The 26,672-nt window shown below is 35.2% G+C and overlaps 1 protein-coding gene across 2 annotated transcripts in view; it reads left to right on the top strand.

The window, feature by feature from the left end:
• Nucleotides 1-26,672, top strand: part of LOC149803948 (uncharacterized) — a 130,066-nt gene that overhangs the window by 93,319 nt on the left and 10,075 nt on the right. For both annotated transcript variants that reach the window (XM_089953766.1, XM_089953764.1), the window contains 8 exons: nt 102-155; nt 4,504-4,571; nt 5,966-6,150; nt 8,524-8,580; nt 9,149-9,209; nt 9,401-9,532; nt 11,761-11,856; nt 14,046-14,123. In XM_089953766.1, the coding sequence (XP_089809892.1) occupies nt 102-155; nt 4,504-4,571; nt 5,966-6,150; nt 8,524-8,580; nt 9,149-9,209; nt 9,401-9,532; nt 11,761-11,856; nt 14,046-14,123 (731 nt within the window). The remainder of the gene's footprint in view (nt 1-101; nt 156-4,503; nt 4,572-5,965; nt 6,151-8,523; nt 8,581-9,148; nt 9,210-9,400; nt 9,533-11,760; nt 11,857-14,045; nt 14,124-26,672) is intronic.

Below are 26,672 nucleotides of genomic sequence, written 5' to 3'. Positions count from 1 at the left end.
CATGCTGTAAAAAGCAGAGCTCAGGACTCATTGGAAATTTATTTATTCTTTTTGTGTTCAACCTTTATCATAAATTAACATGTGCCATTATGTTTTCTTAGGAATAGCCCTATGATGGTAAAGGCATGCCAGCTTCAGACAGGAAAGACTTTGACGTATGTATTGATAGAGATCTTTATACAACTGTTTCATTTAGAATACTGATGAAATTTTTGCATTATTCATACATGAAATTGTTTTCAGATATTAAAATGGTCAACTCACTACATCAGACAGACTGTTCCCTAATATAGACACTTATTGATGTTCAGGTCAGGGCACTGTAAATCGCATGAGTAAATAGAAATCTCTGCAACACAAAATTTTGTAAATGAATTGTCAATTACATTATTACATGCCTATCAATTTTTTATTCAGGAAAGAGCCTGAAGTTTGCCGTCATTTCCAAGACGTCGGAAAATGATGACATTATCAGATTCAGGAGCATCAGTTTGTGAAACTCCCCAAAAGGTCCTGCAACCCCACAAGATCAGTAACTTGAAAATGTTACTTGTCCTGTCCATAACCAATTTGTCCTGTCTATAGTCAATTTATTAAATTATGTCTAACATGACCACTATTTAATGACCATGACAGTCATGTGTACAGTCCATCTGTATAATTAGCTAGTATTGGACCAATGGACTGACAGCAGTTTCACAAACTACGTTATCGTGACGTGAATATGATGCTGGAAGTTCTTATTTTTTGAAGCGATCTAGCAATCAAGATCAAATTTCTGGAATTTTCTAATTCTGTCAATGTGATCGTGCAATCAAGATGAAATTGCTCTGATTTTCTAATGCTGTCAACATGATCTAGCAATCAAGATCAAATTTCTATGATTTTCTAATGCCATCACATTATCAAGCAATCAAGATAAAATGTATATGATTTTCCAATGCTGTCACCTTGATCTAGCAATCGAGATCAAATATTTATTTTTGTATAATGCCATCATACAATCTAGCAGATCAAATTTCTGTGATTTACTAATGCCATCACATTATCAAGCAATCTAGATAAAATTTATATGATTTTCTAGTGCTGTCAGCATGATCTAGCAATCAAGATCAAATCTTTATTTTTTTCTAATGCCATCACCTTATCAAGCAATCAAGATAAAATTTCTGATTTTCTAATGCAATCACATTATCAAGCAATCAAGATAACCTTTCTATGATTTTCTAATGCTGTCAACGGGGCCCTGAGTGGCAGAGTGGTCTAACATGACCACTATATATATATTTATGCTTATAAGTGTAATCCAAATGTAAATTGCATAGAGAGAGACAGAGAGAGATATATGCTTAGTTGAATCCAAATGCAAATTGCACAGACCCAGATCTGCGATCACATAATATGTCTTCAGATCTGGATCTGTGCAGAATGTTAGATTGAATCAGAGCATTATGCAATGGCAGAAAAGAGTATATTGTTTGCAGTTGGACTTGACTTAGTGTATTATGCATGGTAAATTAATGACAGGTCCATAGTGTTTTCATTTGGTACAGCATCAAATGTATTATCCAAGGATCACTGGCTTGATGTACTCCCAGCCGGCCTGGGTAAGCTGCCTTGGTGTGTCAGTAAAGGAAATGGCATGTCCTCAGTTAAGGCTTTTGTGCGTTTTCTGTAAATTCTTTGATGTTTTCTCAATAAAGGACTTGGTATGTCCTCAGTAATGACACATTTCCACAGCAAGATATAATCTTTATGAGCAGTAAGCATCATTAAAACTAACCATCCAACACATAAGCGTGATGAGATGATAAGCATGTGTGTGCCTTTTGTAAAGGGGCTTGATGTGCCTTCATAAAAGGTCTTAGTTTGTCCTCAATAAAGTCCTTGATTTGTCCTCATGACAAGCCTTGGTGTATCCTCACTAAAGGGCTTGGTGTGTCCCTGGTAAAGATATTTATGAGTCTTTTGTAAAGGAATTGATGGGCCTTCATGAAAGGCCTTAGTGTTTCCTCATTAAAGCCTTATGCCCCCAATAAAGGCCCTGATATGTCCTTGTAAATGCATTTGTTTGTCCACAGTTAAGACCTTGTTATGTCCTCATTAAAGCACATATCCACAGCATGATATAGTCATTATGTGCTGTAAGCATCATTAAAAGTAACCATCCGACACAAAAGCATGATGAGATATAGTTGTCACATCTCTGTTGACAGAATTTTATCAACAATGTCAAAGTTAAAGTCATGCATCTTTCAATTCAATTGAAACTATGGGATCATGTCACTATAGGACTAAAGTTTAAGTCATGAGATTCTGGGAGTTCCTGTCTTGAGTGTCTCACCAGCTTGAGCACAACGCGTACTGCATCATTTTGAAATATGAGATTCTAGTTCCTGTCTTGACCTTCTCATTGTCTCAGCTGCTTGAACACAAAGCTTACTGCATCTTTATGAAATAACATAATACAGTAGGAGTTTGTGGCTTGCCTGTCTCACCTGCTTAACAATGTTAATGTTTTGTATCAAGGTTGTATAGGGGTTATCCTCTATCTTCATGGCCGCTACATTGGTGGCTGCATTCAGTTGCAACTTTGCTTTAATATTACTGTGTGTTAAAAACTTGATTGCTGATGGGAGGTGCTCCTGTCATGCTTGTCTTGCTTTGAACAGAAAGCTTAGCTCATCATTGTTAACAATATTTAAGTTTTGAATTAAATTTGTAGACAGCCACATACATTCTAAAACTTTAGGATAATATATGTCAAATGTTCATAAACTAAGTTCCTGTCTTGTCTGTATTGGGTCTAATGTTCATAAACTAAGTTCCTCTCTCGTCTGTATTGGGTCAAATGTCCATAATCCTGTCTTGTCTGTATTGGGTCAAATGTCCATAAACTAAGTTCCTGTCTTGTCTGTATTGGGTCAAAAGTCCATAAACTAAGTTCCTGTCTTGTCTGTATTGGGTCAAATGTTCATAAACTAAGTTCTTGTCTTGTCTGTATTGGGTCTAATGTTCATGACATATGTTCCTGTCTTGTCTGTATTGGGTACTGAGGCATTATAGTCAACACTGTTTTGTGTGCAAGTTTATGATAGGTGCAAGGTTTATACTGGCAAGCATACAGATGCAGGTGTGACACCATGTTCTGTGGGACACCCTGTTTATTTAGTGGAGACAAACAGCAGGTGAGTTGCCTGATTCTCTGGAACACCTGTTCATTTGAGTGGGAGGGGAACAATCAGCAGGTGTGATACTTGGTTATGTAGAACACTTGTTATCTCACCTGGCTTTGTAACCAGGTGTGCTTTTTGTGTGATATGTCTTTGATCCATTGTGTGTATTCTGTCAATGTTTGCTGTTTTCAAATATCTCTCCGAAACCATCGGACCCATTTAAAAAATCCACTGGACCCATTTTGACTAAATCTCCAAAACCACTGGTCCCATTTCAACTAAATCTCAAAATACACTGGACCCATTTTGACAAAATCTAAAACATCCACTGGACCCATTTTGACTAAATGTAAAAAAAAAAACACTGGACCCACTTACTGAATATCAAAAACCAGTGGACTGATTTGGACTAAATCTAAAAAATCCACTCAACCAATTTTGATTAAATCTATAAAATAAACACTGGACCCATTTCAAATACATCTCAAAATCCACTGGACCCAATTTGACTAAATCTAAAACAGTTCACTGGACCCAATTCAACAAAATCTCAACATATCAGTGGATCTATTTCAATTAAATCTAAAAAATTACTGGACCCATTTCAACTGAATCTCAAAAATCACTGCAACCATTTCAACTAAATTTTTAAAAAAAACACTAGACCCATTTCAACCTAATCTCAAAAAATTCACTAGACCCATTTTGACTAAATCTTTAAAATAAACACTGGGCCCATTTCAACTACATCTCAAAATCCACTGGACCCAATTTGACTATATCTAAAAAAGTCCACTGGACTCAATTCAACAAAATCCCAACAATCACTGGATCTATTTCAACTAAATCAAAAGAAATCACTGGACCCATTTTAACTAAATCTTAAAACCCACTGCAACCATTTTAACTGAATTTAAAAAAAACACTAGACCCATTTCAATCTAATCTCAAAGACATCACTAGACCCATTTTGACTTAATCTATAAAAAATCACTGGACCCAAATTTCAACTGAATCTCAAAAATCACTTTACCCATTTAAAGTAAAGCTAAAAAAACACTGGACCCGTTTAAACTAAACCTCAAAAATCCACTCAACCCATTTTGACTAAATCCGAAACATCCACTAAACCCATTTTGACCTAACTTATAAATAAAAAAACACTGGACCCGTTTTGACTTAATTTGGCAGATTTTTAAGCATCCTAGCATTATGGCCTTTCAGATTTATACAAATATTTTCTTTAAAAACATAAAGGATAGTAGTTCTGGTGTTTATTTGTTTCCTTAAGACTCTTAGAATGATAAAATCTTCCTTGTTTTTGCAGAGGTCCTTGGACAACAATTGCATCTTTCAGTTGTACCTGTAAAGGTAGCACAAACGCTTCCGACTCAGGTAAATTCTCTGTCTTCAGTAAGAAACTCAGTGGGTTTTTTTTAAAGACTGCTCTATACTGAAGCTATTTTAAAGCTTCATTTCACCAGAAAAGTAACAAAGTCTGAAACTGATAGAACAAATCCATACTCCATTGCTCTTTGATTTCCTTTAGAAGACTCATAGTAAAGTCATGAAGTTGGAATTTAATAATAATATTAACAAGCTTCATGATATCACAGTGAAGTCAGAATTTAATAATATTAACAAGATTAATAAAGTCATTGAGGACAGAATTTAAGAATCTTAACAAGACTCAAATCTTAACAGGACTCAAATATTAACAAGACTCAAATCTTAACAAGACCCAAATATTAACAAGACTCAGATCTTAACAAGACTCAGTATTAACAAGACTCAAATATTAACAAGACTCAAATCTTAACAAGACTCAAATCTTAACAAGACTCAAATATTAACAAGACTCAAATCTTAACAGGACTCAATATTAACAAGACTCATATCTTAACAAGACTCAATATTAACAAGATTCAATATTAACAAAACTCAGATCTTAACAAGACTCAAATCTTAACAAGACTCAAATCTTAACAAACAAGACTCAAATCTTAACAAGACTCTGATCTTAACAAGACTCAAATATTAACAAGACTCATGAAGTCACAGTGAAGTCAGAATTTAATAATCTTCAATGTATTTTACTGCCTTAAATTTTAATGTTAATCATTTCATATGGTATATTGCATTTGAAAAAGTATACGTATTTTCTGTATCTCAGGTACACCTCAGACCTTTGGTGAATTTAATATATTAACAAGATTAATGAAGTCAGTGAGGACAGAATTTAAGAATCTTAACAAGACTCAAATCTTAACAAGACTCAAATCTTAACAAGACTCAGATCTTAACAAGACTCAAATCTTAACAAGACTCAAATATTAACAAGACTCAAATCTTAACAAGACTCAGATCTTAACAAGACTCAGATATTAACAAGACTCAAATCTTAACAAGACTCAGATCTTAACAAGACTCAAATATTAACAAGACCAAAATTTTAACAAGACTCAAATCTTAACAAGACTCAGATATTAACAAGACTCAAATCTTAACAAGACTCAGATATTAACAAGACTCAAATCTTAACAAGATTCAAATATTGACAAGACTGAAATCTTAAGACTCAGATCTTAACAAGACTCAGATATTAACAAGACTCAAATCTTAACAAGACTCAAATATTAACAAGACTCAAATCTTAACAAGACTCATGAAGTCACAGTGAAGTCAGAATTTAATAATCTTCAGTGTATTTTACTGCCTCAAATTTTAATATTAATCATTTCATATGGTATATTGCATTTGAAAAAGTATACATATTTTCTGTATCTCAGGTACACCTCAGACCTTTGGTGATTTCCATGCCTCTTCAAGATTTTGGAGATTTGAAGTTCTGTCCAATCATGGTGGAAAGTGTATATGTTTCCATGGTATTCAGTTTCATGGAATAGATGATAAGCTGACAGAATTATTAGATAAGGCTGTACTTAAGCAACATGCAGATGAGATTATTAAACAGGTTGGTACTGCATGAAAAACTATAAATTCACTGTACGAGTATTCTTAATTTAGTGAGGTTATTCATTTAGTTTGATTAGCTGTTACGACTACATAAAACTTGTCATAATCCATGGCAGCCATTATTGTTATGACTACATAAAACTTGTCATAATCCATGGCAGCCATTACTGTTATGACTACATAAAACTTGTCCTAATCCATGGCAGCCATTACTGTTATGACTACATAAAACTTGTCAAAATCCATGGCAGCCATTACTGTTACGACTACATAAAACTTTTCATAATCCATGGCAGCCATTACTGTTATGACTACATAAAACTTGTCCTAATCCATGGCAGCCATTACTGTTATGACTACATAAAACTTGTCCTAATCCATGGCAGCCATTACTGTTATGACTACATAAAACTTGTCATAATCCATGGCAGCCATTACTGTTATGACTACATAAAACTTGTCACAATCCATGGCAGCCATTACTGTTATGACTACATAAAACTTGTCCTAATCCATGGCAGCCATTACTGTTATGACTACATAAAACTTGTCCTAATCCATGGCAGCCATTACTGTTATGACTACATAAAACTTGTCATAATCCATGGCAGCCATTACTGTTATGACTACATAAAACTTGTCACAATCCATGGCAGCCATTACTGTTATGACTACATAAAACTTGTCATAATCCATGGCAGCCATTACTGTTATGACTACATAAAACTTGTCCTAATCCATGGCAGCCTTTACTGTTATGACTACATAAGACTTGTCATAATCCATGGCAGCCATTACTGTTATCCAGTTTAGATTTTTACATGTATAGCAGACTTTGTACTGTACATTAGAAAATCCAGAAGACATGATGAAAATTCAATTTTGCTACATATATATTTTTATATTAAAGATTACTTTGAGGGGAAATAAAGGCATTTTTGGATACACTATTTGTGTCCAGCCCACCTTGGCAGAGTGATAAGATAGCAATCACTCAGGCATCCTTGATTGTCTGTGTATGTCCATCTGTCCACACTCAGGATAAAGATCGATGTTAAAATATTTCAGGCTTAACGTTAAAGTTTTGTACTGTCTAATGATATTACAAGTTGGCTGGACAAGAAGGAAGAAGGGACACTCTTCAAGCAAACATTTTTCATATCAAAATAATGTATGTATGTGTATGTTTATGTGTGTGTGTATGTATGTATGTATATATATATATATATATATTGTGGCCAAAAATATCCTTCATCTAAAATTGACCAGCAGGTTTTTAGTACTATGTTCTGCAGTATCTGGTTTAAAGGATTTCTCCCTGGCATTTACAGTTTAAATTAACACATCTGGTCAATAGGATTTCTCCTTGGTATTTACAGTTTAAATTAACACATGTGGTCAAAAGGATTTCTTCCTGTCATTTACAGTTTAAGTTAACAAATCTTGTCTAAATGATTTCTCCCTGGCATTTACAGTTTAAATTAACAAATCCTGTGTAAAGGATTTCTCCCTGGCATTTACAGTTTAAATTAACAAAATACCTGGATAACTGTTTAAAAAATATTTCATGCTATAACTATCAGGCATTGATAAAAACATGAAATTTGTGACAACAGTAATGAGTCTGACTGCTGTTCCCTTAACTTGATTGATGTCTGCTTTACTTAGCTAATGTCCCCTTTATCTGACCGCTGTCCTGTTTGCTTGAGTGATACCCTTTTACTTGACTATTGTCCCACTTACTTCACTGATATACCCTTTTCCTTGACTGCTGTCCCCTTTACTCAACTGCTATACCCTTTACTTGACTGCTGTACCCTTTACTTGACTGCTGTCCCCTTTACTTGACCACTGTCCCTTATACTTTATTTGGCTGCTGTACCCTTTGCTTGACCGCTGTCCCCTATACTTTACTGCTGTCCCCTTTACGTGGCTGATGTCCCTTGACTTGGCCGATATTGCCATTACTTTGCTGATGTCCCCGTTTCTTGACTGATTTCTTCTATACTTGACTAAAGCTTGCCTTGACTGATTTCTCCTATACTTGACTAAAGCTTGCCTTGACTGATTTCTCCTATACTTGACTAAAGCCTGCCTTGGCTGATGTCACCTTACTTTACTTTGTCCCAATAACTTGACTTTTGTCCCCATTACTTGACTGACTGCATTGACCTATAATCAGAATAATAGAGAAGTATACACAATCTTAGTATTCACCTCAACCAGGTGAAACCTCGAATGCATCATCAAAAAAAGAAGCTTCTCCTTCAGGCTATAAACCTCACCTTTGTATGTACGTACACTTATTATCTTAGTTATAATTAGATGTCACTGGTTCTTCAAGTAATTTTTATAATTTTACTTTTTTCAGGGTTTCAATACATACAGAAGATTTTTATTGATTGAAGAGGATAAGTTAAAAAACATAGTAAGCATTTCCAAAAGCCATAGTAAGGTTTTCAGCATTTCCAAAAACATTAGTAAGGTTTTCAGCATTTCCAGAAGCTATAGTAAGGTTTTCAGCATTTCCAAAAGCCATAGTAAGGTTTTCAGCATTTCCAAAAGCCATAGTAAGGTTTTCAGCATTTCCAAAAGCCATGGTAAGGTTTTCAGCATTTCCAAAAGCCATAGTAAGGTTTTCAGCAATTCCAAAAGCCATAGTAAGGTTTTCAGCCTTTCCAGGAAAAGTAGGGTCATCAGTAATTCAAAATGCAGAGTCTAAGTTAAATTCATGCATTCAGTACACTTAAAATTTCAGTCTTTCAATGTCTTTAGATGCTGTATTTGCATTGCTTCATATTTTCCTGCATTACGTTGCATTTTTTTATTTTTTAAGATGATTTTTGTGTCAGTAGAAACACATTTTAGGCATTGACAGGTTTCAGTCAGTTTATTATTATTTGCCTCTATTCTGTTACTGCAATCATGCAAACAAATTGAAATTATTGCATTTTAATTACATACTCCAGTAGTTATTTATTTATATTTCATTTCAGATAAAAAGTGATGAACAAATTCAAGAAGTAATAGAACTTATAGAAAAGAGAAAGAAAAATGGTAAATATTCATTCATTTTTTTCCCTTTGCCTTTCTCACACTTTCTCACCAATTTTGATTAATTTCAAAATTAGCATTTGTGCATTTTATAGTGTAGATTCAAGTGGTGAAAAGTGATAGATAAAATAAGTACAATGATAGATACATATTCACATTTTATATGGCTATAATTTTTATCAATTTACCTTCAGAGTTCCAATTAAAGACAATAAAGTGGAGAGTGCTGCCTGTAGCCACAGTTAAGGAAGGGGAGATAATTGCAGATTTTGTTGTGGAATCAGATCCAGGTCTACAGGAAGACCTGCAGTTAGTTCTTGATACAGGTACTGTAGATAAATATTTGCTGTTTCTCATTCTTGTACATGTGATACAGTATCCATGTGTGAAGATAGCATAATATTTTATTTACATCATTGTAAGATAGGAAAACTCCAGAGAGGATCAGAATGTTTGGTCTGATGTGAGGTTTTTAATGTATGCATATTGGAAGATTATTTTATTGTACTCCTGAACAATAATGAGGGTTGAAGTCAGAATGGTGTAATGTGACTTTCAAACAGCAAAACACAATAATTTTCTCAAGATATAGCATTAAAGGTCAGGTTTGCACAGAAATATTAAATGTACACTTAAAATGGCATTTAACACATATCAGCATTCAAAGATCAGAGGACCTGCTTGCTAGGGAGATGGAAAAACACAGCATTCAAATACACCTGCATATGTAATGTGTATTTTAACACACTAATATATTTTAACAGTATTATATAGAATATGTATTTTAACACTTTTATGTAATATGTATTTTAACACACCAATATATTTTAACAAAGTATTATATGTAATGTGTATTTTAAAACTAGTATATGTAATATTTTAACACTAATATATATAATTATGTTTTTTAAAACACTAGTAATATGTATTTTAACACACTAGTATATTTTAACAGTATTATATAGAATATGTATTTTAACACTGTTATATGTAATAGGTATTTTAACATTGGTACATGTAATATACATTTTAACACACTAGTATATGTAATATGTGTTTTAACACACTTAATATGTAATATCTATTTTAACACACTAGTATATGTAATATGTATTTTAACACACTAGAATATGTAATAAGTACTTTAACACACTAGAATATGTAATATGTATTTTTTAACATGCAAGAATATGTAATATGTATTTTAACACACTAGAATATGTAAAATGTATTGAACACACTAGAATATGTAAAATGTATTGAACACACTAGAATATGTAATATGTATTTTAACACACTAGAATATGTAATAAGTACTTTAACACACTAGAATATGTAATATGTATTTTTTAACATGCAAGAATATGTAATATGTATTTAACACACTAGTATATGTAAAATGTATTGAACACACTAGTATATGTAATGTGTATTTTAACACTAGTATATGTAATGTGTATTTTAACACACTAGTATATGTAATATGTATTGTATCACACTAGTATATGTCATTGGTACGTGAAAAATCCTGCCAGTAGCTTCTCGTGGGTCAATGGTTCTTCACAGGGTTTTCTAGCGTTCTTCCTGCACTAGCCACCATGTATAGTCTATCTTGTGCTGAAAAATAGCGTTAAACCCTACAACAACAACAACTAGTATACATAATGTGTATTTTAACACACTAGTATATGTGAATTTCACAAGTACACTGAATGTGATAAGTTTTAATGTACATAACATCAGTTTTCCTAAATCTTTGGAGCAAGCTCAACAGCCATGGGTAGCTTTTTCTTGATAGGATTTTGATCAGACTTGCATAAAGATCTTGTATTATTATTTCATCGCAAGCCACAGTAAACAAACAAATGTTCTACACAGCTATGTTTCACATCCTTCTGTCTTATAATTTAAACAAAAAGATTCTTTTATAATTTAACTGATTTCTTTTAACTTTACTAACCATTACCCAGACTAAATTTTCATCTCACTTGGTCATAAGAGAATCTCTGGTATGGTCAAGCATGCAGTGAACAGCATCCATAAGATCAAATGAATCAAATGTGTGTGGTTCTGGACACACACACAAAAATTAAGGGTTGGTAGGTTGGTGCAGACTTTAATTTTTTTTGGTTTGCATTGATTAAATTAAATATAACTAGAATTTAAATGAGTGTCATTCACGTCCCAAATATAAATGGTTACATGCAGATTTTTTTTATTCCCACCAAAATGCAAATGTATGGTCAGCAAGAAAAAATTGAGTTGGTCGGGTAACTAGAACCTAAAATTTTTAATTTGGCCTAATAAAAATTTGCTATTTTATCTCTTCCACCAGAATCACATGACAGAATTTAATCAAACAGTTCTTTTCATAAAATATGTAATCAACAGAACTAAAAGACATTGTTGGAAGTGAGAATTGTTGTGTATCTTGATGGGGGCCATTTCAAGAGACTTTCTACACATGCAAGCTCTTCATCTCCTCTCTTCACTACCTAGTGCAGTATCATTGATACTTTTTATTTTAATTTTCTTTTTTGTTTTCTGAACTTAGATGTCAAGGTATCGGGGGTGACCTGCATTTCTTTAATGCCAGGACTAGGAGATAATCCATCCACAGCCACATTCTCAGGAATACAGATTAATACATGTGAGACATGAATATATTAATACATGTGAGACATGAATATATTAATACACATGAATATATTAATACATGTGAGATATGAATAGATTAATATGTGTGAGACATGAATAGATTAATACGTGTGAGACATGAATAGATTATTACATGTGAGACATGAATATATTAATACGTGAGATATGAATAGATTAATATGTGTGAGACATGAATATATTAATACATGTGAGACATGAATATATTAATACATGTGAGATATAAATAGATTAATACATGTGAAATATTAGATTAATACATGTAAAATATAAATAGATTAATACATGTGAGATATGAATAGATTAATACATGTGAGACATGAATATATTAATACATATGATATATGAATAGATTATAATACATGTGACATATAAGTAGATAAATACATGTTATATATGAATGAATCAATACATGTGAGATATGAATAGGTTAATACATGTGAGATATGAATATTTAACTCTGGGTCTTCCTCCTATAGTCATTCAGTATATAGGTACCTCTCATGCTTTTCGCTAAGCTGTTAAAGTTTTGTTCAGTTATTTTACTACTTAATTTATTTTACAACATTGCCACACCTCAGTTTGTATTGTATGTAATACTGGGGGAAATAGCTTAACTCTGAAACTTTTCAAGGTATTTCAATAAAATTTAGTACACCTATTATGCAAGTTGCATGGAGATGTCATTTGATATTTGTGGATTCCTACTCACATGGATTATCAAGAGGGATCAGGACTTTTATGGACAGTGTTATAAAGGGGGATCATGGCTTTTATGGACAGTGTTATAAAGAGGGATCATGGATTTTATGGTCAGTGTTAAAAAGAGGGATCATGACTTTTATGGATAGTATCATCAAGAGAGATCAGGCCTTTTATGGACTGTTATAAAGAGGGTGTTATAAAGAGGGATTAGGACTTTATGGACAGTGTTGTAAAGAGATATCATGCCTTTATGGACAGAGTTATAAAGAGGGATCTTGCCTTTTATGGACAGTGTTATAAAGAGGGATCTTGCCTTTTATAGGCAGTGTTATAAAGAGAGATCAGGATTTTTAGGGAGAGTGTTATAAAGAGGAATCAGGACTTTTATGGACAGTGTTAGAAAGAGAGATCAGGACTTTTATAGACAGTGTTATAAAGAGGGATCATGCCTTTTATGGACAGTGTTATAAAGAGGGATCATGGCATTTATGGACAGTGTTATAAAGAGGGATCATGCCTTTTATAAACAGTGTTATAAAGAGGGATCATGCCTTTTATGGACAGTGTTATAAAGCGGGATCATAGCTTTTATGGACAGTGTTATAAGTAGAGATTATAGCTTTATGGATTGTGTTATAAAGAGGGAGCATTTAATTGTTTGGTGGAAAATTCCTGCTGTTTATTTATTCAAGAGACCGAGCATGTTTTAGTTGGAAAGTATTCAAATTGAGGAAAGACAAGTACTGAAATATGGTTGAATCCTACATTAAGTCCACATTAAGAAATTTCTAGCATCTTCATGTTGGATTTGTTCTTTTGGGGGTGGGGTTGCAAAGTAAAGATTTCCCAAATAAACCGATAGTTTGAGCATTGTTTCCTTTAGTTATTGTTCAGAATCCTCAGAAATGTTCAGATGAAAATCTTAATTGGCAAATATTTTGGTGTGGATATAACAAGATAGCAGTGATGCTCTGTATCATCTACCAGACATTTAGACTTGCTAGCACTGTATCTTGTGTACAGTGTGATCTTAATGTTCCCACGGTGATAGCATAAATGGGTAAATCGTTTTGCTGTTGTCTGTCCATACAATCTCATGTCCATCCCATCTCATGTCTGTCCCATCTCAACTCTGTCCCATCTCATCTCTGCCCCATATCTGTTTTAGCACAACAGCACAAAAACTAGTAAACATACAATCCTGAAATGTGTACAGTTGCTAAGTACCAGTCATAAGTAGATTCTCTGATTAGATTTTCTGGATATTACCACAGTATTTAAAGACGGTGCACATTCTGCAACCTTGGTGGACTTAATTTTATTTGACAAAAGCCTTTTTTGCACAATTAAGTTAAGCCCACTTGAGGTGCAAAAATTAATTTTCGTATGTAGTTATCAAAAAATTCTTAATTTTGTACATTTATGAAAATGTTTTAAAATTTTAGTTCATTTTTGCAGGTGGGAAACACAAGTTAATGATACAGAGTGTACAGCACCCTGATGTAATCCTAGAGTCACCTGACTACATTGATATCAGTAAGTACAACTTAAGCTTTCTTTTACTGGAAGTTCATTTATATTCACCTTCTATGGCTCAGGGATGTAGAATAGGCCCAGTGTGCTTTCCTACTTATTGTTGGATGCAACAGATTTAGGCAGGAGTCATGACAGCTCAATCATTAGCATACCAGATTTATAGCTAAAAGAGTGCAGAACTGAAAAATACCATCGCGTCTGCCAGGGTCAAGTGCCATGGTGTAGCCATTGGCAAGGAATTTTACTTACTGCATTGTTTTGGACAAATAACCTACTTGTGATGCTATTCCATAAAACACTCATAACCCTAACTCAAACCCTGTTTCATCTGTTTCATAAAACACTCATAACCCAAACTCAAACCTGTTACTTAAAACACCCATAGCACTAACTCAAACCCTGTTCCATTAAACACCCATAACCTAACTCAAATCCTGTTTCACAAAACACTCCAAAAAATGACTTTTTCTTAATACTAATTTGTCAATGTTCATCAGATTAATATAGCATTAACTCAAACCCTGTTCCATAAAACACTCATAACCCTAACTCAAACCTGTTGCTTAAAACACCCAAAGCACTAACTCAAACCCTGTTCCATAAAACACCCATAACCCAACTCAAACCCTGTTGCTTAATACACCCATAGCACTAACTCAAACCCTGTTTCATAAAACACCCATAACCTAACTCAAACTCTGTTCCACAAAACACTCTAAACCAATATGGCTTTTTCTTAATACTAATTTGTCAGTGTTCATCAGATTAAAATGACATTTGTGACATATTGGCATTTGATCTTAGCTTTAAATTTGAGGTTGGTGGCAATACAAAATCCAGAAAAATGTATCTCATAAGATGAAAGATATTTTACAATAGTGTCCAATAATTAAGGAATAATTATTTTAAATGAGGTACATGGATTTATTTTAGTCGATAAATACCTGTTTTCAGTGTTAAATTTTTTTATTATTTCAAAGTTTACCAGTTGACCAAGTACCTCAATTGACTATGGGCAGAACTCACTGGGATTAAATTAAAAGCGATGCATCAGGGGTCAGCAACCTATTTTACATAGCATGCCACTTTTTTCCTGATTAATTACAAAATGAACGAGTGCATGCCACAAGTAAGAGAGTGACACTTTTAAAATCAAGATTTTTAGCTGTCGTTTGCATGCCACACAAAACCTCTTGCCGTAGGTTGCCGAACCCTGTGTTACATCATACTGAGCAATATTGTTGATTATTCATGCCTCTACAGTCTGTGGTAAATCAATATGATTGATTATTCATGCCTATACAGTCTGTGGTAAATCAATATGATTGATTATTCATGCCTGTACAGTCTGTGGTAAATCAATATGATTGATTATTCATGCCTCTACAGTCTGTGGTAAATATCTCCATTTATTGATTATATGAGCCGTTAGTTTGAGGAAACCCATTTCTTGCTGCTTTTTAGGTAAGTGGGTGCTAAAACATGCTTAGAACATTTTCATTTTCTTGGAACTTTCTACCATACATGGTTGTTGGACCTTTACACATTACCCATGGAACTTAGTACCATCCTTTATACCTTACCCATGGAACTTAGTACCATCCTTTACACATTACCCATTGAACTTAGTACCATCCTTTATACCTTACCCATTGAACTTAGTACCATCCTTTACACATTACCCATGGAACTTAGTACCATCCTTTATACCTTACCCATGGAACTTAGTACCATCCTTTATACCTTACCCATGGAACTTAGTACCATCCTTTACACATTACCCATGGAACTTAGTACCATCCTTTATACCTTACCCATGGAACTTAGTACCATCCTTTATACCTTACCCATGGAACTTAGTACCATCCTTTATACCTTACCTTGGGAACTTAATACCATCCTTTATACCTTACCCATGGAACTTAGTACCATCCTTTATACCTTACCTTGGGAACTTAGTACCATCCTTTAAACATTACCCATGGAACTTAGTACCATCCTTTATACCTTACCCATGGAACTTAGTACCATCCTTTATACCTTACCCATGGAACTTAGTACCATCCTTTATGCCTTACCCATGGAACTTAGTACCATCCTTTATACATTACCCATGGAACTTAGTACCATCCTTTATACCTTACCCATGGAACTTAGTACCATCCTTTATGCCTTACCCATGGAACTTAGTACCATCCTTTATGCCTTACCCATGGAACTTAGTACCATCCTTTATACATTACCCATGGAACTTAGTACCATCCTTTATACCTTACCCATGGAACTTAGTACCATCCTTTATACCTTACCCATTGAACTTAGTACCATCCTTTACACATTACCCATGGAACTTAGTACCATCCTTTACACATTACCCATGGAACTTAGTACCATCTTTTATACCTTACCCATGGAACTTAGTACCATCCTTTATACCTTACCCATGGAACTTAGTACCATCCTTTATACCTTACCCATGGAACTTAGTACCATCCTTTACACATTACCCATGGAACTTAGTACCATCCTTTATACCTTACCCATGGAACTTAGTACCATCCTTTATACCTTACCCATGGAACTTAGTACCATCCTTTATGCCTTACCCATGGAACTTAGTACCATCCTTTATACATTACCCATGGAACTTAGTACCATCCTTTATACCTTACCCATGGAACTTAGTACCATCCTTTATGCCTTACCCATGGAACTTAGTACCATCCTTTATACATTACCCATGGAACTTAGTACCATCCTTTATACCTTACCCATGGAACTTAGTACCATCCTTTATGCCTTACCCATGGAACTTAGTACCATCCTTTACACATTACCCATGGAACTTAGTACCATCCTTTATACCTTACCCATGGAACTTAGTACCATCCTTTATACCTTACCTTGGGAACTTAGTACCATCCTTTATACCTTACTTATGGAACTTAGTACCATCCTTTATACCTTACCTTGGGAACTTAGTACCATCCTTTACACATTACCCATGGAACTTAGTACCATCCTTTATACCTTACCCATGGAACTTAGTACCATCCTTTATACCTTACCCATGGAACTTAGTACCATCCTTTATACCTTACCCATGGAACTTAGTACCATCCTTTATACCTTACCTTGGGAACTTAGTACCATCCTTTACACATTACCCATGGAACTTAGTACCATCCTTTACACATTACCCATGGAACTTAGTACCATCCTTTATACCTTACCCATGGAACTTAGTACCATCCTTTATACCTTACCCATGGAACTTAGTACCATCCTTTATACCTTACCTTGGGAACTTAGTACCATCCTTTAAACATTACCCATGGAACTTAGTACCATCCTTTATACCTTACCCATGGAACTTAGTACCATCCTTTATACCTTACCCATGGAACTTAGTACCATCCTTTATACCTTACCCATGGAACTTAGTACCATCCTTTATACCTTACCTTGGGAACTTAGTACCATCCTTTACACATTACCCATGGAACTTAGTACCATCCTTTACACATTACCCATGGAACTTAGTACCATCCTTTATACCTTACCCATGGAACTTAGTACCATCCTTTATACCTTACCCATGGAACTTAGTACCATCCTTTATACCTTACCTTGGGAACTTAGTACCATCCTTTAAACATTACCCATGGAACTTAGTACCATCCTTTATACCTTACCCATGGAACTTAGTACCATCCTTTATACCTTACCTTGGGAACTTAGTACCATCCTTTACACATTATTTACACATTACCCATGGAACTTAGTACCATCCTTTACACATTACCCATGGAACTTAGTACCATCCTTTATACCTTACCCATGGAACTTAGTACCATCCTTTATACCTTACCCATGGAACTTAGTACCATCCTTTATACCTTACCTTGGGAACTTAGTACCATCCTTTACACATTACCCATGGAACTTAGTACCATCCTTTATACCTTACCCATGGAACTTAGTACCATCCTTTATGCCTTACCCATGGAACTTAGTACCATCCTTTACACATTACCCATGGAACTTAGTACCATCCTTTATGCCTTACCCATGGAACTTAGTACCATCCTTTATGCCTTACCCGTGGAACTTAGTACCATCCTTTATACCTTACCCACGGAACTTAGTACCATCCTTTATACCTTACCCATGGAACTTAGTACCATCCTTTATACCTTACCCATGGAACTTAGTACCATCCTTTACACATTACCCATTGAACTTAGTACCATCCTTTATACCTTACCCATTGAACTTAGTACCATCCTTTACACATTACCCATGGAACTTAGTACCATCCTTTATACCTTACCCATGGAACTTAGTACCATCCTTTATACCTTACCCATGGAACTTAGTACCATCCTTTACACATTATCCATGGAACTTAGTACCATCCTTTATACCTTACCCATCGAACTTAGTACCATCCTTTATACCTTACCCATGGAACTTAGTACCATCCTTTATACCTTACCTTGGGAACTTAATACCATCCTTTATACCTTACCCATGGAACTTAGTACCATCCTTTATACCTTACCTTGGGAACTTAGTACCATCCTTTAAACATTACCCATGGAACTTAGTACCATCCTTTATACCTTACCCATGGAACTTAGTACCATCCTTTATACCTTACCCATGGAACTTAGTACCATCCTTTATACCTTACCCATGGAACTTAGTACCATCCTTTATACCTTACCCATGGAACTTAGTACCATCCTTTATACCTTACCCATGGAACTTAGTACCATCCTTTATACCTTACCCATGGAACTTAGTACCATCCTTTACACATTACCCATTGAACTTAGTACCATCCTTTATACCTTACCCATTGAACTTAGTACCATCCTTTACACATTACCCATGGAACTTAGTACCATCCTTTATACCTTACCCATGGAACTTAGTACCATCCTTTATACCTTACCCATGGAACTTAGTACCATCCTTTACACATTACCCATGGAACTTAGTACCATCCTTTATACCTTACCCATCGAACTTAGTACCATCCTTTATACCTTACCCATGGAACTTAGTACCATCCTTTATACCTTACCTTGGGAACTTAATACCATCCTTTATACCTTACCCATGGAACTTAGTACCATCCTTTATACCTTACCTTGGGAACTTAGTACCATCCTTTAAACATTACCCATGGAACTTAGTACCATCCTTTATACCTTACCCATGGAACTTAGTACCATCCTTTATACCTTACCCATGGAACTTAGTACCATCCTTTACACATTACCCATGGAACTTAGTACCATCCTTTATACCTTACCCATGGAACTTAGTACCATCCTTTATACCTTACCCATGGAACTTAGTACCATCCTTTATGCCTTACCCATGGAACTTAGTACCATCCTTTATACATTACCCATGGAACTTAGTACCATCCTTTATACCTTACCCATGGAACTTAGTACCATCCTTTATGCCTTACCCATGGAACTTAGTACCATCCTTTATACCTTACCTTGGGAACTTAGTACCATCCTTTACACATTACCCATGGAACTTAGTACCATCCTTTACACATTACCCATGGAACTTAGTACCATCCTTTATACCTTACCCATGGAACTTAGTACCATCCTTTATACCTTACCCGTGGAACTTAGTACCATCCTTTATACCTTACCTTGGGAACTTAGTACCATCCTTTAAACATTACCCATGGAACTTAGTACCATCCTTTATACCTTACCCATGGAACTTAGTACCATCCTTTATACCTTACCTTGGGAACTTAGTACCATCCTTTACACATTATTTACACATTACCCATGGAACTTAGTACCATCCTTTACACATTACCCATGGAACTTAGTACCATCCTTTATACCTTACCCATGGAACTTAGTACCATCCTTTATACCTTACCCATGGAACTTAGTACCATCCTTTATACCTTACCTTGGGAACTTAGTACCATCCTTTACACATTACCCATGGAACTTAGTACCATCCTTTATACCTTACCCATGGAACTTAGTACCATCCTTTATGCCTTACCCATGGAACTTAGTACCATCCTTTACACATTACCCATGGAACTTAGTACCATCCTTTATACCTTACCCATGGAACTTAGTACCATCCTTTATGCCTTACCCATGGAACTTAGTACCATCCTTTATGCCTTACCCATGGAACTTAGTACCATCCTTTATACCTTACCCATGGAACTTAGTACCATCCTTTATACCTTACCCATGGAACTTAGTACCATCCTTTATACCTTACCCATGGAACTTAGTACCATCCTTTATACCTTACCCATGGAACTTAGTACCATCCTTTATACCTTACCCATGGAACTTAGTACCATCCTTTATACCTTACCCATGGAACTTAGTACCATCCTTTATACCTTACCCATGGAACTTAGTACCATCCTTTATACCTTACCCATGGAACTTAGTACCATCCTTTACACATTACCCATGGAACTTAGTACCATCCTTTATACCTTACCCATGGAACTTAGTACCATCCTTTATACCTTACCCATGGAACTTAGTACCATCCTTTATACCTTACCCATGGAACTTAGTACCATCCTTTACACATTACCCATGGAACTTAGTACCATCCTTTATACCTTACCCATGGAACTTAGTACCATCCTTTACGCATTACCCATTGAACTTAGTACCATCCTTTACACATTACCCATGGAACTTAGTACCATCCTTTATACCTTACCCATGGAACTTAGTACCATCCTTTATACCTTACCCATGGAACTTAGTACCATCCTTTATACCTTACCCATTGAACTTAGTACCATCCTTTACACATTACCCATGGAACTTAGTACCATCCTTTATACCTTACCCATGGAACTTAGTACCATCCTTTATACCTTACCCATGGAACTTAGTACCATCCTTTATACCTTACCCATGGAACTTAGTACCATCCTTTATACCTTACCCATTGAACTTAGTACCATCCTTTACACATTACCCATGGAACTTAGTACCATCCTTTATACCTTACCCATGGAACTTAGTACCATCCTTTATACCTTACCCATGGAACTTAGTACCATCCTTTATACCTTACCCATGGAACTTAGTACCATCCTTTATACCTTACCCATGGAACTTAGTACCATCCTTTATACCTTACCCATGGAACTTAGTACCATCCTTTACACATTACCCATGGAACTTAGTACCATCCTTTACACATTACCCATGGAACTTAGTACCATCCTTTATACCTTACCCATGGAACTTAGTACCATCCTTTATACCTTACCCATGGAACTTAGTACCATCCTTTATACCTTACCCATGGAACTTAGTACCATCCTTTACACATTACCCATGGAACTTAGTACCATCCTTTACACATTACCCATGGAACTTAGTACCATCCTTTACACATTACCCATGGAACTTAGTACCATCCTTTACACATTACCCATGGAACTTAGTACCATCCTTTACACATTACCCATGGAACTTAGTACCATCCTTTACACATTACCCATGGAACTTAGTACCATCCTTTACACATTACCCATGGAACTTAGTACCATCCTTTATACCTTACCCATGGAACTTAGTACCATCCTTTATACCTTACCCATGGAACTTAGTACCATCCTTTATACCTTACCCATGGAACTTAGTACCATCCTTTACACATTACCCATGGAACTTAGTACCATCCTTTACACATTACCCGTGGAACTTAGTACCATCCTTTACACATTACCCATGGAACTTAGTACCATCCTTTACACATTACCCATGGAACTTAGTACCATCCTTTACACATTACCCATGGAACTTAGTACCATCCTTTATACCTTACCCATGGAACTTAGTACCATCCTTTACACATTACCCATGGAACTTAGTACCATCCTTTACACATTACCCATGGAACTTAGTACCATCCTTTACACATTACCCATGGAACTTAGTACCATCCTTTATACCTTACCCATGGAACTTAGTACCATCCTTTATACCTTACCCATGGAACTTAGTACCATCCTTTATACCTTACCCATGGAACTTAGTACCATCCTTTATACCTTACCCATGGAACTTAGTACCATCCTTTATACCTTACCCATGGAACTTAGTACCATCCTTTATACCTTACCCATGGAACTTAGTACCATCCTTTATACCTTACCCATGGAACTTAGTACCATCCTTTATACCTTACCCATGGAACTTAGTACCATCCTTTATACCTTACCCATGGAACTTAGTACCATCCTTTACACATTACCCATGGAACTTAGTACCATCCTTTATACCTTACCCATGGAACTTAGTACCATCCTTTATACCTTACCCATGGAACTTAGTACCATCCTTTATACCTTACCCATTGAACTTAGTACCATCCTTTATACCTTACCCATTGAACTTAGTACCATCCTTTACACATTACCCATGGAACTTAGTACCATCCTTTACACATTACCCATGGAACTTAGTACCATCCTTTACACATTACCCATGGAACTTAGTACCATCCTTTACACATTACCCATGGAACTTAGTACCATCCTTTATACCTTACCTTGATACAGTGCTAGCAAGTCAAAATGTCTGACAGATGATACAGAGCATCACTGCTATCTTGTTATATCCACACCAAAATATTTGCCAATTAAGATTTTCATCTGAACATTTCTGAGGATTCTGAACAATGACCAAAAGAAACAATGCTCAAACTATCAGTTTATTTGGGAAATCTTTACTTTGCAACCCCACCCACAAAAGAACAAATCCAACATGAAGATGCTAGAAATTTCTTAATGTGGACTTAATGTAGGATTCAACCATATTTCAGTACTTGTCTTTCCTCAGTTTGAATACTTTCCAACTAAAACATGCTCCGTCTCTTGAATAAATAAACAGCAGGAATTTTCCACTGAACAATTAAATGCTCCCTCTTTATAACACAATTCATAAACCTGTTGCTTAAAACACCCAAAGCACTAACTCAAACCCTGTTCCACAAAACACCCATAACCTAACTCAAAACCTGTTTCATAAAACACCCATAACACTAACTCAAACCCTGTTCCATAAAATACTCATAACCTAACTCAAACCCTGTTGCTTAAAACACCCATAGCACTAACTCAAACCCTGTTTCATAAAACACCCATAACCTAACTCAAACTCTGTTCCACAAAACACTCTAAACCAATATGGCTTTTTCTTAATACTAATTTGTCAGTGTTCATCAGATTAAAATGACATTTGTGACATATTGGCATTTGATCTTAGCTTTAAATTTGAGGTTGGTGGCAATACAAAATCCAGAAAAATGTATATCATAAGATGAAAGATATTTTACAACAGTGTCCAATAATTAAGGAATAATTATTTTAAATGAGGTACATGGATTTATTTTAGTCGATAAATACCTGTTTTCAGTGTTAAATTTTTTTATTATTTCAAAGTTTACCAGTTGACCAAGTACCTCAATTGACTATGGGCAGAACTCACTGGGATTAAATTAAAAGCGATGCATCAGGGGTCAGCAACCTATTTTACATAGCGTGCCACTTTTTTCCTGATTAATTACAAAATGAACGAGTGCATGCCACCAGTAAGAGAGTGACACTTTTAAAATCAAGATTTTGAGCTGTCGTTTGCATGCCACACAAAACCTCTTGCCGTAGGTTGCCGACCCCTGTGTTACATCATACTGAGCAATATTGTTGATTATTCATGCCTCTACAGTTTGTGGTAAATCAGTATGATTGATTATTCATGCCTCTACAGTCTGTGGTAAATCAATATGATTGATTATTCATGCCTGTACAGTCTGTGGTAAATCAATATGATTGATTATTCATGCCTCTACAGTCTGTGGTAAATATCTCCATTTACTGATTATATGAGCCGTTAGTTTGAGGAAACCCATTTCTTGCTGCCTTTTAGGTAAGTGGGTGCTAAAACATGCTTAGAACATTTTCATTTTCTTGGAACTTTCTACCATACATGGTTGTTGGACCTTTACACATTACCCATGGAACTTAGTACCATCCTTTATACCTTACCCATGGAACTTAGTACCATCCTTTATACCTTACCCATGGAACTTAGTACCATCCTTTACACATTACCCATTGAACTTAGTACCATCCTTTACACATTACCCATGGAACTTAGTACCATCCTTTATACCTTACCCATGGAACTTAGTACCATCCTTTACACATTACCCATGGAACTTAGTACCATCCTTTACACATTACCCATGGAACTTAGTACCATCCTTTACACATTACCCATGGAACTTAGTACCATCCTTTACACATTACCCATGGAACTTAGTACCATCCTTTACGCATTACCCATGGAACTTAGTACCATCCTTTACGCATTACCCATGGAACTTAGTACCATCCTTTATGCATTACCCATTGAACTTAGTACCATCCTTTACGCATTACCCATGGAACTTAGTACCATCCTTTACACATTACCCATGGAACTTAGTACCATCCTTTACACATTACCCACGGAACTTAGTACCATCCTTTACACATTACCCATTGAACTTAGTACCATCCTTTACACATTACCCATGGAACTTAGTACCATCCTTTACACATTACCCATGGAACTTAGTACCATCCTTTACACATTACCCATGGAACTTAGTACCATCCTTTACACATTACCCATGGAACTTAGTACCATCCTTTACACATTACCCATGGAACTTAGTACCATCCTTTACACATTACCCATGGAACTTAGTACCATCCTTTACACATTACCCATGGAACTTAGTACCATCCTTTACACATTACCCATGGAACTTAGTACCATCCTTTACACATTACCCATTGAACTTAGTACCATCCTTTACACATTACCCATGGAACTTAGTACCATCCTTTATACCTTACCCATTGAACTTAGTACCATCCTTTATACCTTACCCATGGAACTTAGTACCATCCTTTATACCTTACCCATGGAACTTAGTACCATCCTTTACACATTACCCATTGAACTTAGTACCATCCTTTATACCTTACCCATGAAACTTAGTACCATCCTTTATACCTTACCCATGGAACTTAGTACCATCCTTTACACATTACCCATGGAACTTAGTACCATCCTTTACACATTACCCATGGAACTTAGTACCATCCTTTATACCTTACCCATGGAACTTAGTACCATCCTTTACACATTACCCATGGAACTTAGTACCATCCTTTACACATTACCCATGGAACTTAGTACCATCCTTTACACATTACCCATGGAACTTAGTACCATCCTTTACACATTACCCATGGAACTTAGTACCATCCTTTACACATTACCCATGGAACTTAGTACCATCCTTTACACATTACCCATGGAACTTAGTACCATCCTTTACACATTACCCATTGAACCTAGTACCATCCTTCATGCCTTACCCATGGAACTTAGTACCATCCTTTACACATTACCCATGGAACTTAGTACGATCCTTTATACCTTACCCATGGAACTTAGTACCATCCTTTACACATTACCCATGGAACTTAGTACCATCCTTTATACCTTACCTTGGGTGCCATCCATGGTTGGGAAGTAACCTTAGAATAATCGGGTTAGGTCTTGTAGAATGTTTCCCCTCAAAGAAGAAAGTATCAAAATAGACTTAAACTTAAACAGAATTTAGATGCATCAACTTCAGTAGAAAAAAATATAAGAATAACAAAATAATACATGTTAGGGATTATAGGAATGACTTGTAATATAAACAGTAAAGAAGTACCAGAAATACTACTTTTGGTTGATAATAATTTGATGATATAATTATATTTACAGTAGTAGTTGGTACAATAGAAATGAAATATTACAATAGTAGTGGGTACAAAAGAAATGAAATATTACAAAAGTTGTGGGTACAATAAAAATGAAATATTACAATAGTAGTGGGTACAATAGAAGTGATATTACAGAAGTAGTGGGTACAATAGAAATGAAATATTACAATAGTAGTGGGTACAATAGAAATGAAATATTACAAAGCTAGTGGATACAATAGAAATGAAATTTTACAAAAGTAGTGGGTACAATACAAATGAAATATTACAATAGTGGTGGGTACAATACAGATGAAATATTACAATAGTAGTGGGTACAATACAAATGAAATATTACAATAGTAGTGGGTACAATAGCAATGAAATATTACAATAGTAGTGGGAATAATAGAAATGAAATATTACAATAGTAGTGGGTACAATAGAAATGAAATATTACAATAGTAGTGGGTACAATAGAAATGAAATATTACAGCCTTGCAGATGTTTTTAAGAAAGGTAAAAAAGTGGGGTTTTGTTAATAATGCAAAATAGTCTCTATGTTGAACAATAAAAAGTGTCTCTAAGACACATTAATAAACATATTGAAGGATTTGAATTTGTTTACATATTTAAATTATGTCCAATAAAAATATTAGCTTTAAGAGGAAAATATGTTTTTAAGTTTATAA

This window comes from Sinohyriopsis cumingii, chromosome 3 (assembly GCF_028554795.1).
Source record: "Sinohyriopsis cumingii isolate HCF-2022 chromosome 3, ASM2855479v2, whole genome shotgun sequence".
Taxonomy (NCBI): Eukaryota; Metazoa; Mollusca; class Bivalvia; order Unionida; family Unionidae; genus Sinohyriopsis; species Sinohyriopsis cumingii.
The sequence above is the reverse complement of the archived record's forward strand: the minus strand, read 5'-3'. Positions and strand labels throughout refer to the sequence as shown.